This window comes from Eleutherodactylus coqui, chromosome 9 (genome assembly GCF_035609145.1).
Source record: "Eleutherodactylus coqui strain aEleCoq1 chromosome 9, aEleCoq1.hap1, whole genome shotgun sequence".
Taxonomy (NCBI): domain Eukaryota; kingdom Metazoa; phylum Chordata; class Amphibia; order Anura; family Eleutherodactylidae; genus Eleutherodactylus; species Eleutherodactylus coqui.
Window position 1 is genome coordinate 126,765,663 of NC_089845.1, and position 20,145 is coordinate 126,785,807.

Sequence of the window (20,145 nt, forward strand, 5' to 3'; positions counted from 1 at the left end):
ATTAAAAGTTAAAAACAACTCGTTTTCCATGTTTATAATAAAAAAGTAAACCTATTTGGTATTGCTGCACGCACTCTATTAGAATACTACATTATATATCCCACATAGTAAACATGGTCAGGCAAAAATCCATAAAAAAAAAACACACAAAAAGGAAGCAAAATTCAGAGCGTTGGGTTTTTTCGGTTCCCTGTATCCAGGAAAGAATTTACATAAAAAATTAAAAAGTTTTGCATCCCCCAAAATGGTACCAATTAAAAGTCATCCTAAAATTCGTTTTTTTACAGCATTCGTGTAGCCTTGCTTTACATATTGAATCCAGTTGCTCTGGGTTGAAAGCAATGCAAGGCAGTCAATATGTTGACAAACTCAGAAAGTTTTATTGTGGCAAAGGAAAACCCATACCACCTGCTCCTTCCATACTCTACCGCCCAGAAGACCGTGAGGGCTACTCACCGGTCAGTAGTGTACACGGCCATGCTGTTAATGTCTTTCTCTTCCTTTGCCTGGCTTTGTAAGTCTTTGATATTTTCCGTTAACTTCTCCACAAGTTGTTCAGCTTTCCACCTTCGTTCTCGCTCGTGATCCAATTCCTGAACAAGCGCCTGTAGGAGAGTAAATGTGTGTTAACGCTTCTTGTCCCTTGGCAGATAGGACATATGGGACAGCCTCTTACCCTGTATGTAGATTCCTCTCCTGGCTGGGTACTGGATGCCGCCATATCTTTAGTTCTTACTGGAGATCTTGAAGCTCCTCTAAGTTTAGTCCTGACGCGTTGGGTGCCGTCTACTCTATCTAAAGACAAGCTGCTTGAACTTTCGGCTTTCCCATGTGGACTGGGACTTTTCTCTTTCCTTGCTGTGCTTTGCCTCACAACACTACAAAACAGAAAAATACCGTTACTTAGGGTAATTTCTGATAAAAAAAAGTCTAGCAGGGACAGCAAATGACCATAAACGTACAAGACAAACGATATCACTAATTGTGGCTATACATCTGAATAGTTCACACCAAAGAAACATAGTCGCATTATTTTGCTTATGGAGGTTTCTCCTTGTGGAGGGCGCCAACCAGCACCCTGCTCTGCACTGATGAAAGTCTACTGCCCTGAGACAACTGGCTGTAGTTGGGTGCCTTTTTCTTATGAAGAAGACTCTGGTTTGGCTTATAAATTATCCTACCAAATCAAACCTGAGCAAGAATCAAAAGTAGTATTTATTTCCATATGTTAATACTTAGTGGGGCTCCTTTGGCCCTAATGACATTGGATACTCTTTGTGGTATATTTTCTACATCTGATACACTTCAACTGGTATTTCCCCTTATCCATCCTGCAAACACCCGGCGAGTCCTTTCACAGAAGATGGATGCTGTTCATATTTCTTGACTCAACATTCCAGTTCATCCCAAAGGTGTTCAGTAGGGTTCAGGTCAGGATTCTGTGCAGCCAGTCTAATCATGTTACATCCATATCCTCAAACCAACATAAAACAGTGCTGGACTTGTGACAAAGCACTTGTTGGAAGCAGTGCTGGCCGTTTCCAGAGTATTGCCACATTGCCAGCATCAAATTATTGTATAGGATGTCAATGTACACCTCAGTGTTCATGGTTCTTGCCGCTACAACCAATGGACTGAGACCATGCCACAAAAAACATCCCCAGACCATAACAGAAAGTCCGCTGCACTTTACTGTTGGCACAAAACACTCAGGCAAACAATGTTCCCCATCACCCTCCCCAGCCAGATACCTCCATATGATTTGAAGATAGAGTAGCATGATCCGTCACGCCATAGAACGTTCTTCAATTGCTCAACTGTCGAATGACAATGTTCTTTGCACCATTGTAAACGGGCCGAAGCATTGCACTATACACGGCCTGTGGGCAGCAGCCTAACCCATATATCCAATAGCATGCAGTTCCCATCACAAACTACGGCTGACACCTCCAAGGGTCTGCCTCTTATGTAGCATGATTTAGGACACGTGACATGTTAATATGGCACAATACATTCTACTGATTGGCACATCCAAATAGTTTTGGTAGGATTGTGTATCATTAGTCATATTGCAAGGCTTGTTGAAAGGTTGCACACTGACTAATAGAGAGGTCACCTTCCAACAAGTGGTGCTGTGTCGATGCTTTTCAATGCCCTATTTGCATTTGAAGATACATATATCAGGGAGGCAGAGGGGTTATTATTTCTGCCTGCAGTTTATATGCTCTCCGTGTGCTTGCATGAGATTTTTTCAAGTAATCTGGTTACTTCATAGCCCCCCAAAAATCTTAAAAGGTCAATTGTCTTCTTATGGCATAAGCCATATTGGGGAGATGTAAGCCTAAATGAGGCAGAATTCTGACTCAATCTGCAGCAAAAAAAAACCCAAACTGGTGCGAATGCTGTGCACCTAATTTATCAGGGGTCTTAGACAAGTTTTGCAACTCATTCAACAAGGGGGCGTGGCTTAAACAGAAATTGGGGCGTGGCTTAAAACATGACTTTGTACACACAAATTTTGGTGTAAACTAAGCCAACTGATAGAAAGTGTTAAGTTAGACAAATGTTTCTAGATATGCCAAATTTAATTGACCATGTGAGGCATTGTGATAAATTTGGCGCACTTTGAAAGGGTCTAGCTTGAGGCTCCTTTTTCACAGTTTGATCTGAGAAGGTTTTGACCATTTATCCAGTGAGGCTTCATCTTTCTCCATCTTCAAGACACCACCAGGAGTATCAACCTTATTGCACTTTTGTATCATCAGCAAATAGACAGTCCCTACCTGTTAAACCTTCTCCTAGGTCACTTATGAACATACATGAAAAGAATAAAACCCCTTAGCAGACCCTTGTGGTCACTAATTGTAACTAATCCCTTTTCAGAATACACCCCATTAACATCAACACTCTGATATCTATCTTTTAACCAAATTGTAAATCCACCGGACTATCAAAGGATTAGGCAGGATGAATAAATCTGCCCCATCACATGTGTTTGTGAGCCTCACTGGGGAAAGGACTGAGGTGAGTGAATATTCATTGTACACTAAAACAGAATACATCTTGGTCTCACGGGCTGTGCTGTGAGACTGGAAAAAAACAAACTCCAAATGATCAGAAAACTATATAAAACTACTGGTGTACCTGCTTGAAGATTTCGTCTTGGTTTTTTGAAGACTATGGCCGCTCTTGCGGGAGCTAGGGATTTTGCTCTTTGATTTTATCGAAGTCTTCACATTTTCTTTGCTGCTCTCACAGTCACTCTCTGTTGTCAGGTCAGTGTCCCTCTTTGGTTTCAGTATTATTCCTTCCCGATCTGATTTAGAAGCCTGTAATACAAAAGTGAATACGCAAAAAAAAAAAATCTAATTTACAGCTTTAAAATAGGAAGAAAAGAAAGAAGTGGGTGCTGTGGAGCATAATAAGTTCTACTTCCAAACCTTCTTCAGAAGTTCTGATATCTGCTCTTCTAACTTCTTAATCCTCATCTCGCGCAGCATGTTGTTGGCATCCTGATTTTTAATAAATTCTTGCTCGGAGGACAGAGTAACATCCGTACAGCTACTTTTATATCCTGAGCCAAAGGTAACAGGTTGTTTTCGGTACTGAGATAACACCTGATCAATTCGGGATGTTACCACCTGAACAGCGGTAGAACCCTAATGATACAAATGAAACAAGTGAATACGATGAAAGGTAATCTAGCAGAGTGTTATTAGCTCTTGTTCATAGAGTGGAAAATGAGGCAAATTTGATGAAGAAGCTGCGTTAATACTGCATCAGATACGCATTCCGTTCATTTGAATTTGAAATCCACATGAAAAAAAAGGTGGCGGCCTATATTAAAGGGATTCTTTCATGAGAATTCTGCAGTACGAGCTGTCACCACAGTGCTAACAGACAGGTTATGTTTCCGTCTGTGGCTGAGGGCCATGACGCAACTTGTGCGGATATCGGTAGGGGGGTAGAAGCGGCCAAGGTGAGGAAGGGGCTGTGAATCAAGGACAGGGTGCAGTAACTCGTGGCTCAGTACTGCTGTACAATGTCCTCTATGCTGATGTTACTTATGATGGTGGCTACAGAGAAATAGAGATGAAACTCTGCTCCTCTATGTGGGGAGTATATGAAAGGCATCATAAAAGCAGTTTACAGCCTGCAAAGAAAAAAAGTGGTGATAAATGCAAGACACAAGTCATATAATGGTAAGATAGTGTTATTCCTCATGTACACATACGGAACCTAATTCTGAAAAGTCACCTGAATGTGCGGATACGATTTAAATGATGACAATTCAACATACGGTAGATATTTGCAGGCTGTCTATGACATTTAGAATTGTTTCTAATTCCTACATGATTAAAATATAGGAGCGTCTTGTACACTATATGAAGGATATATATCTGCAAGAGTCCATCACTTTTTCTAAAGTGGATTCTAGAATGCTCAACCGCTGATCATCACACTTACAATCTTGTTCCCATTTACGTATATTGAATTAAAGGACAGTTTACTAAAAATATCTGCAAAACAGAAATTTTACACAAGGAGAAAGATTTGTCCTGCTGCGTGCCTTGCCGACACTATAATACTAAGCACTGCATTCACGTCCGATAGTCAGACTCCCAACTCAACTTTAGGCATCCTCTAAATGTCTGGCTTGTAGATATTGGGAAAAGCAATGAGGAGGTAACGGAAATTCCTAACGTAGCTGCTGAAAGTATTTGAAGATATCAGACAAAAACTGGAAGGATTTGACAACATCTTGCCTTCCCGACATCAGTAGATGAAGCACCCGACAAGTCATCTCAACAATCATCTTTTCTGTGGTTTCACACTCAAGAGAAAATCACTCACTAAATGGAGGCAAAGCGCGCCGGAGATCTCCTTCGACCTACCTCCATTTAGAGTAAACAGGCAGATATTCATATATGAAGGACTGCCTGTTTACATGGGTCGATTATCAGCAGGTTTTTATGCCTGTATAAAGTGAATTACGAATGATAACGCATTATCGTTCCGCACTGGCCGTGTTTACACTACATGATCCAGCAATTAACTCAACAATCATCATTTTGTGTAAAGGGACCCTTAGTATGCTTCTTCTGTTTAATTTCATCTGTGAATATTTTGTATGGCTTCTACCAGTTTTTGTTCCTTTTAACCCTTTCCAATCCAGTGTTGGACCTCATCCAACATTGAGATTCTTCTGCATAGCTTCCATGTCGAGCGAGGTCCGGCACATTTCTAACACTATGCAGAAAAAGCTCAGACGCCGGAGTGTTAGAAACATGTGCTATACACATTGTATGCAGTTCTAGGATGCATCTGTATGGCCCTGTATTACAGAAACAGATAATTAATAGAGAAAATGTATAGAGTCTTATTATATAAATGTATCTTATATATAATTTACTTACAGGATTATTACAAAATGATCTTCCTGATATGAAACGCTCATAACTCGTGTAATTTTCAAAAAGTTGCTAATAAAGTCATTATGACAGATCATTCTTACGTGTTTCTGTTGAGTAATTGCAAGGAATCCACGATGCGCTTTCCCACCTGGAGTGAGAGCTGGGGAGTGGGCAAGTGTCAGGGAAATTGGATTGGAAAGGGTTAAAGTTCACTGCCCCAATGGGCAAAGGAAAAATGCATGAATGACGTGTAAAACATCAGTTTGTTGATTCTGCAATATATTGGGAAGTATTCTAATTGGTTAGCCATTGTTATTCTCAATTCTGAAGTGGTGCAGTTATTATAAGCATTTGTTGAATCTTCCTGTCATTTTGTGAAAACCTGTACTGTATTATTATTATTATTATTAATAATAATAAGGATAAATAGGGTGTGTACTAAATGTGTCAAATTACTCCAAATTTTGGCATAAACTGCCCCAACTAAAAAGTAGTACAAAGTTAGACAGTCTAGAAATTCTACAGATTTTTCATCCAGCATGAACCACTCTGATAAACTTGCGCATTTAAAGACTTGAGAAATATGAAGAGTCAATCCGGCACTCTTAAAAGAAAAAAAAAATCACTCCTTTATTGAAAATACATTAAAAATTCCTGCATGCATAGAAAAAAAAGCTTACGTGTTTCGGCTATTATGCAGCCTTACTCATAGCATAAGTAAGGCTCCATGATAGCCGGAACGTGTTTGCTATATCCGTGCACTTGTGGAACATTTCGCAAGGACATTTAGTTTCCATGTGTGAACACCTACCATGAGTGGTGTCTTTTTTATAGGGATCAAAATCAATACAGTAGCAAATGGGAAAGTGACAAGGGATTGGATTTGGAATAAAAATGTCTGATAAGTGGAGAAAGACACTTTTCTATAAGAAGATATATTACAAAGTTTATTATGCTCTACATATATTTATATAACAGGACGTGTAAAGGATTAGGAGGTATACGGTGTGTGGTAGAATTCAGAATAGTTACCTTTTGGTCTTTGTCGGCTGTGTCACTGTCACAGGAAACCAGATATTCCAGGAACTCCAGATTAGGCAGATCTACCGAGTCTATATCAAATCCAATCACCGATTCTCCTGATCGGCTCGTACCATCCAGGGCTTTTAACTGGGGCAAATTTCCAAGAATCAAGTCTCTGTAACCTAAGCAGAATATGATAGGTTCTTCAATGGAGACGAAAAAGCTACAAGCCTGAGTTACAGCCTGTATTATAAACTCCATTCACAATTATGTAGTCTTCAGAGCTTAAATCTTCCAGAATTCATTGTTGGCTCAAGGATTGTGCAAAACTTGCTTGAGCGATTGCCATTCTGGTAATAGTAATCTCTACAACAGGAACAGTGCAAAAATGTGAAGCAGGGAGATCTAATTGTTCTACTGCTTTAGAGCTCAGCTAAACTGTAAGGAGCGTGTTCGATCAGTGGGTTTAGTCACGATTCATCCACTCTGTCCTTTCTGGTTGCTGCTAGCCAGGATCTGTGACTGCTGCAGCCAATCACTGGTTATAGAAGCTCACTGCTGTGGACAGTAATCGGCTGCCGCAGCCACAGGTCCGCGGCACCCTGGAAGAACAAACTGGTGGAAAAACCACTTTTAAAGGTGTTGAACCAGAATTAGGTGATAAGTCTTATCAGTGGGGGTCTCACCACTGAGACCCACACTGATCCCAAGAATGGGGGACCCATTTTCTCAGTCCTCCTCACTGCGGGGGGTGTAGCGAGACCCCACAGTGAGGAGGAGATTACATTGAGCGATAGCTGCAAATACACAGTGTTGCTCCATTCACTTTAAATGGGACTGATGGGAGAAAGCCAAAGGCTTGTACTAGGTTATTTCTGTCAGCCCATTGAAATAACTGGAGTGGCGGCTGTGCATGTGTGGTCACTCAAGTCACTGCAGGTGGGAGAAGCATACCCACAGTGATGAAAAAAGGGTCCTCGTTTCCATCCACTGGCAGAGTACACTGCTCAAAAAAGTTAAGAGAACACTTAAGCATCGCAGTACAACCTCAAATTCACTTCAGGGATATCAATCAGTCCAGTTAAGAAACAGAAGCTAATGTTAATCAAGGTCACATGCTTTGGTACAAATGAAAGTGCCAACTGGAGAGGTAACAGCAAACACCCCAAAGAGGGAAAGGGGACAATTTCTCTCTCCTTATCCTTCCTGACTGATTCTTCTATAGTTTAGCTAGTGTCCTTGTCCATATTGGTATATGAGTTGGTACCTCCAGCCAAATCAGGTTGCACAGGTAGTCTTGCTCCTCCAGGATGACACATCCATATGAAGAAGATATGTCATGTCTCCCAGCACAGTCTAAAGAGCATGGAGCAGATACCAGGATACAGGGCGATGCACAAGATGAGCGAACAGGGCCACAGAAAGATAGCAACTCAGCATCAGGACCGGTATCTGCTCCTTCATGTGAGGAGGTACAGGAGGAGCACTACCACAGCCCTACACAAAGACCTCCAATGGACTCACAAGATGAGCTGAACAGGGCCGCAAAAGGGCATCAACCCAACATCAGGGCTGGTATCTGCTCCTTCGTGTTAGGAGGTATGGGAAGAGCACTACCACAGCCCTACATAAAGACCTCCAATGGACTCACAAGGAAAACTGGACAGAGCCGCAGAAGGGCATAAACCCAACATCAGAACCGGTATCTGCTCCTTTGTGTGAGGAGGTACGGGAAGAGCACTAACACAGCCCTACATAAAGACCTCCAATGGACTCACAAGATGAGCTGAAAAGGGCCGCAGAAGGGCATCAACCCAACATCAGGGCTGGTATCTGCTCCTTCGTGTTAGGAGGTACAGGCGGAGCACTACCACAGCCCTACATAAACACCTCCAATGGACTCAGAAGGAGAGCTGTACAGGGCCGCAGAAGGGCATCAATCCAATATCAGGACCGGTATCTGCTCCTTTGTGTGAGGAGGTACGGGAAGAGGACTACCACAGCCCTACACTAAGACTTCCAATAGACTCACAAAATGAGCTGAACATGGCCGCAGAAGAACATCAACCCAACATCAGGACCGGTATCTGCTCCTTCATGTGAGGAGGTACTGTAGGAGCACTACCACAGCCATACATAAAGACCTCCAATAGACTCACAAGATGAGCTGAAAAGGGCCGCAGAAGGGCATCAACCCGACATTGGGACCAGTATCTGCTCCTTCATGTGAGGAGGTACTGGAGGAGCACTACCACAGCCATACATAAAGACCTCCAATGGACCCACAAGGAGTGCTGTACAGGGCCGCAGAAGGGCATCAACCCAACATCAGAACCGGTATCTGCTCCTTTGTTTGAGGAGGTACAGGAGGAGCACTACCACAGTCTTACAAAAGGACCTCCAACCGACTACTGGTCTGTATGTTTCTGACCAAACTGTCATAAATGCTCCATGAGAACCCAACGTCCTGTACTTAGACCTGTGCTCATAGTCCAGCACCATGTAGCTCAACTGGTAGTCACCAGTGCACAGAAGAATTGGTAAGTCCTTTGACTCTGTTGTCTTCACAGGTGAGAACAGGTTCACAATGAGAACAAGTGACAGACGTAAAAGCCTGGAGACACCGTGCTGAATGTTATGCTGCCTGCAATAGCAAAATTTCACTAATTTTTTTTGAGCAGTATACCAGAAATGTGAATAACTGACTACACAAATCCTTTACTAATACACGTGTTTTCATATAGCGACTGTTAATTGGGCACGCTATAGAATTGCATTAAAGTGGTTGTCTCATGAAGACTGTGGCGGTGTATGAACAAACTTTGGTGTGGTCATTGTCCAGAGGTGCTGCATCTCTATCTAATCCAATACTTGTGAACAAAGCCTTCACGTTTGCTTGATTGGCCTTTTGCTCAGCCACTCATACAGATGCCGTTATAGTTAATGACACACGGACACTAAAGCAGACGAAGTAGCATTAAATGGTTAGCAAAGTGTGTTGAAGTCTAATGTTAATGCTGTGTATGCCCAGCCACATAGTCCAGTGTCCATAGGCATATGAAGCATTCCATCACCTAGTAGGATCTATGCCAGAACGAACGGCTGTAGTTTCAAAAGAGGTCCAATACGCTACTAGATGGGTGACGGTAATAAAGTGGCCATTCATAGTGTAATACAAGCAGTAGAAGGTTTTCATTACTACAACAGCCGATCAATTACATAAAAATACCTTGGGTATCACAAACGGGGTTGTCTTTGCCATCTTGCTGTAATGTCAAGTGAACTAAAGAGTGCAATCCCATCATGCTGCGCAATACTTGGTCTACGCTGCTAATGCAGTTGCTATGGAGATACAGGTGACTGAGTTTGTGATTCCATCCGTGAAGAGGAAATAATCCTGAAAAAGAAGATAAAGATAGCATGATAATGGCTACACCGCAGTAGCAATGAGGAGAGTGAACCGTGAACAGATTATATATATATATATATATATATATACACACACACACACACACACAACTGGCATTGCTGAACATAAGAATTGCTACAGTATGTTTATGATCAGCTTTGTTTTCTTTTTTAGGGCTCATGCCAATGTGTGACACGGGATACGCCAGCGGATTAAGGCCGCAGCAATACCACAATTAAAAACAAAAATGTGGCTGCGAGCGATGTGGATTTCTGCGGTCTCCATTAATGGGGACCTCCCATGGCGTAAATTCGCAGAAAATAGAACATGCTGCGTCTTTTTCCCACTTGTGGAAAACTGGGGTAGAATTCCACATGTGAGCATTGATAGGCAGAAAGCTATTAGTTTCAATAGAAAACCTGATAGCTGTGGAATTCATGAATGGATTTCCTCCGCGGGAAAAGCAGTACAAATCCGTTCCAGGGCATTCACCCGTAGGCTCATCACAAGAGGGCCAGATGTCTTACAAATTCAATTACAGTTTAGAGACAATCTACCTGTCGTTTGAAAATGGTTTGCATTTCCAATGTAAATTGAGAAGAAATATATAGAATACAGGGTGGGCCAAGGAAAAGTAGTCCAGGTCCGACAATACTGCGACAGAACGAGCAAATAATTAGTTTTTTTCCCCAAAGCCTTGTTTATTTCCCCATGTTACAACAGATGCTGGAAGTGGATCCGGTTTACTTCTGTGCACCTTGGGAGTGTTGGCTGATGCTGCGGGTAGTGTTCATGAGGTTTTCCTTGGGTTCCACCAGGGTATGCGGATTATTGGCGTACACCTTCTGCTTAAATTTCCCCACAGATAAGACAACAATTGCATGTGGACAAGTTCAGGGAATGAGGTGGCCATGCCCCTTTGCTCAAAGTTCACTCTTCCATAAACAGTTCTCTGCCAGTGAGGCATGTTGCTTTATCTGGTTGGAAAAGCAGCACATTCAATCTTATGATGTTAGTTTGTCATAAAACTGTTCAAACCTGTCCAGATAAACCGCGGCTTCCACAGACGATTGGAAGAAAAATAGGACCAACTAGTGCTGCCCATGGCACTGCACACCAAACTGCAATTATCTGGTTGTGCAGTGGAGTTTCATGAGGCCGGTGAAGATTCTCAGTAGCCCGTACCTCCTAGTCTGTGAATTCACGAGAGCTGATAGATGAAGCCATGCTTGTCCGTCATAAAGTACACAATGGTCCCAAAAGTCCTCTAGCAATCCTAGTCAGCCACCAAGTACAGTCATTTATGTCTTTAGCTTGGTCTAGCTCTTTCCGTTCCTGCATGCACATTATTCGGCATGGCTTCAAGTTCAGAGATGTCAACACTCGCCGACTTGTTGCTCGTGATGCACTGACTTGCTGGGGGCAGTCTCCGAGTTGATTTTTGAGGTTTACTTGCAATCCGTTGCTGAATGTCATGGACGACTTCAGATGTCCAGACTGATGGACACCTTAGCTTCTTCATGTTTGCAAAAGACGTAGTTTGGCGCCATTTCTGCCGAGCTCTGAATACAAAATTTAGGTCCCAAACCACCTGCTGGATACTTGTCCTATTGCATTTTTATATCGGATCCACTTCGCACACAGCCTTCCACAATTACTATTCATTGCTGCAGGAAGAACAACATGGGACAGATTTATGAAAGCTAAAAGAAAATCTGTCTTTGTTGCCAATAGCAACCAATCATAGTGCAGCTATTTTTTTCTTTATATAAACTTTTGAAAGGGCTACTTCCTCCTCCAAAGAGAGTGGTGCCAAGCTTGGAGGCAGGCTACTTTTCCATGGCCCACCTTGTATTGTAGACCCATGCTTAAGCTGCAACTGATGGGTACACTTTTAGGTTTTTTCACTCAGGAAAATGAAAGGACAGGTGAATTGCAGAGTGATAAAGTAAACTCTCCATTAAATATCACCAGTCTAACCCAGGAAGACGTGCAGAGCAGTCTTAAAATGATTAAAATAGACAAATGGACGGGCCCTGATGTCATACTGTCCTAAAGTGGGCGAGCTTGAAGCAAGAATGACTGATGAAAGTTATGACATAGTCGGAATTACTGAAACATGGCTTGATGATAAGTGCGATTGGGCGGTGAATTTGCAGGGGTACAATCTCTTCAGAAGAGACCGAAGGAACCAGAAAGGGGGAGGGGTATGTCTGTACGTCAAATCGAACTTGAAGCCGAGGCTACGGGAGGATATAGGGGTAGGAGACGAACAGGTGGAATCTCTGTGGGTAGAAATACAGGGAGGAAAAAATAACAAAATCCTGATAGGGGTCTTCTATCGACCACCAAAAGCAACAGAAGAAACTGAAGACTTACTACTAAGGCAGATAGAAGAGGTGTCAAAACGAAACGAAGTAATTATCATGGGGGACTTTAATTACCCAGATATAACATGGGAGAACGAAACCTGCAAATCTCACAGGGGTGATAAGTTCTTGAGAGTAATTAAAGACAATTACCTGAACCAACTTGTGCAGGAACCAACAAGAGGGAGGGCCATTCTGGACCTAGTACTAACTAACAAACCGGAACGTATAAAGGGGGTGCAGGTTGAGGGGCACTTGGGGAACAGCGACCACAATATAATCAACTTCCAGCTGTCAATCAATAGGAAGCCACATCAGGGAGCGACAAAGAAACTAAACTTTAGTAAAGCAAAATTTGATGAGCTTAGAACTACTATCGGTAACATTAATTGGGACAACATCCTCAAAAATATCAGTACGGAGGAAAAATGGGAAAAGTTCAAAAGGATCCTAATCGCCTCATGTGAGCAGTTCATTCCCTTTAAAAATAAAAGAAACTCAGCTAAAAGGAAACCAATGTGGCTCGACAAGACGGTACGAGGGGCAATAAACGAAAAGAAGAAAGCGTTCAAACTACTAAAGCAAGAAGGCAGCGAAGAAACCCTAAAATCATACAGGGAAAAAAACAAAATATGCAAAGATACGATCAAAACTGCCAAGGAGGGGGGGCGTGGCCAGCGACCAACATGGCAAGTCGCACTTGAGAGGTGCTCCCCAGGGGAAAAGCTAATCCTGCAGAATCCTGACCTTAGGGTGCCGTAATAGGACAAAAAAAGTCCTCTAAAACCTGCCGCAAGAGGCTGGGACGGAACCGGGACCAATTAGACCCGCCGAGCGTGCTGTGGAGCGGCGTGGACCGGCCCGGAGGTGAGACCGCGCCAACGCCCTGTCTGCTTCCCGCCGCTGCCGACGTCCAAAGTGGCAGCGCCGGAGACTTACCCCGCCGAGCACCGTTCTGAAAAACAGAGCTGCCCTCCTCCTCTCCCTCCGAAAAACAAGCCGACACTTGCGGAACTGAACCGTCGGCCCCGGCCGTCCGGGCGGCCGCCTGGAGCCCCCCTCCCCCCCTCCCGCGGGGCGAACACACTTACCGTCCCGACTGGGCGCCGCAAGAGGACGAGCGATCCTTCGCTTTGCAGAGCAGCCACCTCCGAATCTCCTCCCGGATTTGCCCCTCCTGCCGCCGCTGTGGGCGCCGCCGCCGGGGTGCCTCAGCCCGACCGCGGAGGAGACACAAGCGATCTCCTTCTCCTGCTGCAAATCCCCCTCCCCTCCTTCCCCGCGGGTCGGGCGCTCGCCGCCCCGGCTGGGCGCTGCAGGGAGACAGGCGCTGCTGTGTCTTGGGGAGCAGCTGCCTCCGAGCTTCCTCCCGTGCCCCCTCCCTGCCGCCGCGGAGAGTACCTCCGCTGAAAACCTAAGCCCGAACGCGGGGGGGGGGGGGGGGGGGGGGGGGGGGGGGCGCGAGCGGCTTCCTTGCCTCCCGGTACGCACTGCTGGGGACTGAATGAACATTAACCCCTGCGCTCCTGAGCGGCCGGCGGCCCGGAGACCGGACACCTCCCGAGGGACTGAGATCTCCAGCACCCGACTGCGTCACCTACTTGCCACCTGAGTCAACCCGGCCGTCACGGAATCCACGGAGGGCCGTGGGCTGACGGTTTGAACGACCTGACTGACCGGCTGGCGCCTTCTCCTCCGCTGCCGCGAAGACACAACGCACTGGGCCTGGTGGAACAGCCGTCTGGGCGGTCCCGGCGCCTGTTACTGGGCTTGACGATCCCTGGGGGCGCGCTGCTCCCGGCTGTTCGGCGAAACAGAGCCCCCTTGCTGCCGCGGAGAGACAGAATTCTCGATTCCCCTGCCGCGGTTCGTCTGCCGCGGAGCTGTCGAGAGCCGAGACTCGTCTAACCGCCCGGCACTTTCACCACCGCAGTGAACGCAACTCACCACACCCGGCTGGACGCCGGGGGCAAGACGACCTGCCGACCGTTATCCGGCCCAGCGGAGCCGGCGACAAAATCGTAAGTGAGGACAAAGGTCGGGGGACAACACCTAGCAGCGGCACGCCGCCGAGCTAGACGCCAAGCGCCTGGAGAGGAGAAGCCCGGACGGGGAAACCCCATCCCCTCCGAACTAATTTGGACTTGAGCCAGCAAACCATAAAGTACCTCCTCACTCTGACTCTCCCCTCTGCGGCTCTGTTGAGACCCCCTAACCGCTACAGAGGAGGCCGCTAAGACCCGACGACTATCCGGCTGAGCTACCTGAACTGACCGGAGCCCAAAATAAAATAATATCTCCCTATATTGATAACTCATCTCACCAGTACGCTAAACTCCGGAAGACGATCGAGACTCTGTGACGGTGAGGCCCCCGGAGATAATAACAATCTAAACTCTCTATTAGAACCCTCACAAGCTACTGGATCGACTAACCAGCCCCATAAGCAAGTAATCTTCTTTAGAAATACTCACACGTTCACATCACCAAAGAAACCGCTTACGCTTTCAGTCAAACACGTTAAATAACTGCCTGTGAACATGGGCACGCGCGCAAAAAGCGGCCCTGCGGCAGAGAGACTGAAAGAATTTTCACGCACCGAAACTCCGGAGCATACCCCTCGAGTGACGCGACCCGCTCAAACAAAAGAAACCGAAGATGCATCTGGGCAGCCACTGGAACCTACAATGCGTCAACTCCTGGAGGCAATTAACACCTGCAAGTCCGCCCTTACAGATAAGATAGAAGAGGTCAAATCAGACGTAGTCCTCCTGAGACAAGATCTACAAAATATGCGCGGCAGGGTGAGGGAGATGGAGGACCGCATTTCGAATGTGGAGGACTCCCTGCGTCCAATCCCCGCAACAGTCAAGAAAGCCATGAGAACAGCGGAATATTGTCAAGCAAAAACCGATGATCTTGAAAATAGGGCGCGCCGCAATAATTTACGCATAATCGGCCTACCTGAGAAGACAGAAGGCTCACAACCAGAACTCTTTGCGGAAAATTGGCTAAAATCATTGTTGGGTGAAGACACCTTTTCTGCCCACTTTGCCGTGGAGAGGGCTCATCGCGTCCCGGCGAAACCACCACAGCCGGGCGCACCCCCACGTCCGTTTCTAGCAAGAATTCTTAACTGCAGGGATCGTGACGCTGCCCTACGTCAAGCCAGAATAAAAGGCCCACTCAAGCACAACAACTCAGTGATATCTATCTTTCCTGACTTTTCTGCGGACTTGCAAAAACAAAGAGCTACCTTTATGGAGGTTAAAAAGAAATTTAGGGACAGAAATATCCCCTATTCAATGGCATACCCAGCCCGTCTGCGCATTGCCGCAGAGGGAAAAGTAATTTTTTTACACTCTCCTACTGAAGCTCTGGAGTGGCTCGAAATGCATCCGGCATCACCAAGAGGCGCCAATTCATAACATGTATAAATATGTATACTGAGTTGAAATGTGGCTGAGAAGCTTACTATTCCCCTGACCTACTGGTGGTGTGCCGGCCGTCCATGCCGCGGACCTGTAGCCCGGGACCTCCCGTGTCTCAACGTTACTTTAATTTAATAATCCAAGTCCACCAGACAAAGCCAGCCACCCATAGGCCACTGGGACCCTTTCCCCCCCAGTAAGATCAGCTACCTACAGATAGTTTGTAGCTTAAGGTTTTCATCGACTCCTGTCTTTAGATTTACCGGAACCCTAATTTAGGGTTCCTACGTTTATATTCAGACAGGATGCTAATAACCAATGGTTTAAACTGTTATGAGACAATTGTTGTTATATGTTTTGAACTGTCTATGCCAATGACCCCCACTGCTCTGTACTCGCAAAGCCCTTCCCCCCGTCCTCCCCCAATTATAGGGGCGCCGATTGAGACCTATATTTACACCGATACCAATGTCTTTAAAATATCTTAGCTGGAATGTACGTGGTCTCGGCACAGCCCTTAAGCGCAGGAAAGTCTTCTCCTTTATTAAACAAACAAACCCCCATATCGTGTGTTTGCAGGAGACCCACCTCACCAGGGACAGAGCCGACACCCTTAAGAAGCCGTGGGTACAGTGGGCGGCCCACTCCTTTCACACCCCCTCTTCCAGAGGCGTTACATTGCTTATACACAGATCCATAAGATGGAACCCTATTAATGTCCGTAAAGACCCGGAGGGTAGATCAATATTTGTGTATGCAGAAATAGATTCCAAACCATATGTCATCTTATGTATTTATAATCCACCACACAATAACCTCTCCCTCCTTCAGACGGCTGTGTCCTTCGCACACCAATACCCCTCAGTAGGAGTACTTTGTATGGGAGACTTTAATCTAGTAATGGACCCGACCAAAGACAAATTCTATGCCCTAGCTAACACAAATACAAGCACTAACTCCTCCCTCCGGCAGATAACCGAGAGCGTGGGTTGGGTCGACCTCTGGCGGCTACATCATCCCGACACCCTGGAGTATACCTGCCACTCCCCTGGCCAGAACTCCCTCTCGAGAATTGACTATATATTCAGTTCCGCGGAAGTGGCGGTGTATCTTTCAGATGTAACATATTGTCCGCGGGGAATATCGGACCACAGTCCGATACTTCTAACACTGAAATTTCCCCAACTCAAAATTTTGCCTACCTGGAAACTACACCCGTTTTGGCTTAAATTGTTGGGCCCAGACGACCAAACTCCGTTCCATATATCCCTCTTCTTAGATATCCATAATAACAATACCCACCCGGCCCTGAGATGGGATACCCTTAAAGCATACCTTCGGGGGTTCCTTAAATCAGCCATTACATATATCAAACAAACGACAGCCCAGGCGGACAGAGAGATAGAAAGCAAGACACTCGAGGCAGAAAAGACCTATACTGATAACCCCACGGACTCTAACAAAGAAGCATGGCTCAGTTGTTCCCGCCTCTACAAACACCAAGTTCACGTTAAGGCCAAACGTAAATTATTCTTTGCGAAGCAATATTACTTCGAACTAGGCAACCAATCCAGCCATTTGTTAGCCAATCTGATTAAACACGAGAAACACCTAAACACAATCCTTAAGATAAAAGATCAAAATGGTGCGGAGCTGACTGACGCCCCAGCCATTACAAATCGTTTTAAAGAATACTACGCTAACCTATATAGCTCACCCACAAATTTTACAAAGGCAGATATCCTAGACTATCTGAGTGACCTAACCTTTCCAACATTGTCCGAAGAACAGGTGGAGTTCCTGGAGGCCCCAATCACCCTAGACGAAATACGGCAGACAATCCGAGACATGGCACCTAATAAAGCTCCAGGCCCGGACGGCCTCCCGATTGAAATGTACCGGAAATATGACGAACAACTGGCCCCGCTGCTACTAGAAACATTACAACAGGCCCAATTAGACCAATCCCTTCCGCCCTCGTTCTACGGAGCATCTATTATAGTCATTTTGAAACCAGACAAAGATCCCACAGACTGTAGCTCATACCGACCCATATCCCTGGTAAATGTCGATTACAAAATCCTAACAAAACTCCTGGCCACAAGACTAAATCAAGTAATCCTATCTATTATACACCCTGACCAGACCGGCTTTATGCCAGGAAAGTCCACAACAATCAACATACGGAGAGTACAGACAGCAATTCAACTGGGCAAACAGTTTAACATGCCCTGGGCATTGGTCTCATTAGACATAATGAAGGCCTTCGATTCGCTGGAGTGGACTTTCCTCGAGGCCTGCCTGGTTCGCTTCGGGTTTGGCCCCAAATTCTTACAATGGGTTAAAACCATTTACAAATCGCCAAGCGCCAATGTAATAATAAACGGCATTCCATCCACCGAGTTCCGCCTCGCAAGAGGCACCCGTCAGGGCTGCCCGCTGTCCCCGGCACTATTTGCCATAGCCATTGAAGCCATGGCAATCCGGTTGAGAAGCACCCCTGAAGTAACTGGCATTAAATGGGCGGGCCTTGAAAGTAAAGTGGGCTTATATGCGGATGATACAATCCTATTTTTGTCAGACCCTATAACCTCCTTCTCCCACGCTATGACCCAAATTGACAAATTTTCCTACTTATCGGGTCTACATGTCAACTGGCCCAAGTCCACAATTCTATATACAAATCTCGACCCAATAATAGACCCTTGTGTCGCCAGATATAACCTAGCCGTGGTTTCCACTTTCAAATACTTAGGAATATATATGTCCCGAAATCCAAACAACGCCATAAAAGATAATATCGACCCACTGCTCGGGAATGTCAAAAATAAACTAGAGCGATGGGCCAAATTACCGCTTTCGGTAGCTGGCCGTATAAACCTGATAAAGATGGCGATTCAACCTAAATGCCTGTATATACTACAACATATGCCAATAGTTGTACCCAAACGCATCTTTCAAGCCCTCAATTCCTTCACTACATCTTTCATTTGGAACTCCACACGATCCAAGCTTAGTCTTTCGACCCTACAAAGACCGAAGGAGCGGGCTGGAATGGCGCTCCCAGACCTGCACGTATATTACCTAGCCGGACAGCTACGCAACGTCCGGAGCTGGTTCCTAGAGCGGGAAATGCCCATCGCTGACCAATACCTGGCAAAACAAGTAAAGGTTAACAACCTTTTAAATTTCCTGGAATTCCCAGAACATACCAACCCTCCCGATATACTGCCACTTCACAAACTAGCTTTAAAGGTGTGGAGGGAGGCTAAGGCCATCCAACAGTACAAAGGAGTAATGTGCGAACTTCCCTTATGGAACAACCCCGGCCTTAAAGCCCTCCAGTCAGTCCCAGACCCTCAATATTGGAGGTCTTTTGGAGTGGTGTCGGTGGGAGACGTATATACAGACGGGAGTCTCCTCACATTTAACCAATTGCGGGAAAAAACACAGTCCCCACAACTTCAGCTATTTAGATACTTTCAGTTGCGGCACGCCCTGAACTCCCAATTCCCACCTACCTCCACAAACATATCCAAATACCCCACAATTGGTATCCTCAGATCCCAGGGACCCAAGGGCCTAATCTCGGTGCTCTACACGCACCTCCTTTCAGCCAAAACCGACCATAACCCGCCCTCAGCCTACGATAGATGGAAGACAGCCATTCCGTCCTTAACGCCGGAGGACTGGACAGATATATCCGAATCCCATCTCTCAGTTTCCCCTGCAGTCAACAATAAACTGATCCAGCTATATATTATCCACCAAGCATACCTCACACCCAGCCGTCTATATAAAATGGGCAACTCTTCCTCAAACTCCTGCCATAGATGCCGTCAGCCAGAAGCTAATTTCTGGCATTTGATTTGGGACTGCCCCCTGGTAAATGGATTCTGGTCTGAGATTGTATCCTTCATACACTCACTACTACCATCCCCTCTTAATATTGAGATGGACCCTAAGACGATCCTATTTGGCCTATTGGAGGAAGAGGAATGGCCATACCACACCCGCACCTTCCTACAGAAGACCTTATTCTTGGCGCGTAAAACAATAGCTACTTATTGGATGGCTGCGGGAATCCCTACGATCTCATGTTGGGTTCGGTCGGTGAACACAGTAATCTCCTACGAAAAAATTATTTACCAAAACAGAGGCTGCCCAAACAAATTTCAAAAAATATGGGATATCTGGCTGGATGCCAATTCCACTTTATCTGTAGAATGAACTCCCAGACTCATGTTCCCTCTTTCCATCCCCCCCCCATTCGCTCTCCTGTGCCCCCATTTACTAAGCAAATAGCAAACGCAGAGTTCCATCTCATAAAGAACTCATCCAATAGGCATAGACGGTTCGAGTTTAATTGTTTAAGTTTATCGCAACCCAAAAGAAAAAATGTACAAGGAAAATGTTATGTTATTACGTTCAAGCAAGTTACAACACAGCATGTACTATTTGTAATACCGAGTTTGTTTACCATATGATTTTATTATGTA

At 45.4% G+C, this 20,145-nt stretch overlaps 1 protein-coding gene across 2 annotated transcripts in view; it reads right to left on the reverse strand.

Annotated features, from left to right (window-relative positions):
* Positions 1 to 20,145, reverse strand: part of LRRCC1 (leucine rich repeat and coiled-coil centrosomal protein 1) — an 82,508-nt gene that overhangs the window by 45,864 nt on the left and 16,499 nt on the right. For both annotated transcript variants that reach the window (XM_066578485.1, XM_066578484.1), the window contains exons 5-10: positions 9,667 to 9,834; positions 6,447 to 6,619; positions 3,441 to 3,659; positions 3,145 to 3,329; positions 677 to 878; positions 457 to 605 (exon numbers count right to left, since the gene is read on the reverse strand). In XM_066578485.1, the coding sequence (XP_066434582.1) occupies positions 457 to 605; positions 677 to 878; positions 3,145 to 3,329; positions 3,441 to 3,659; positions 6,447 to 6,619; positions 9,667 to 9,834 (1,096 nt within the window). The remainder of the gene's footprint in view (positions 1 to 456; positions 606 to 676; positions 879 to 3,144; positions 3,330 to 3,440; positions 3,660 to 6,446; positions 6,620 to 9,666; positions 9,835 to 20,145) is intronic.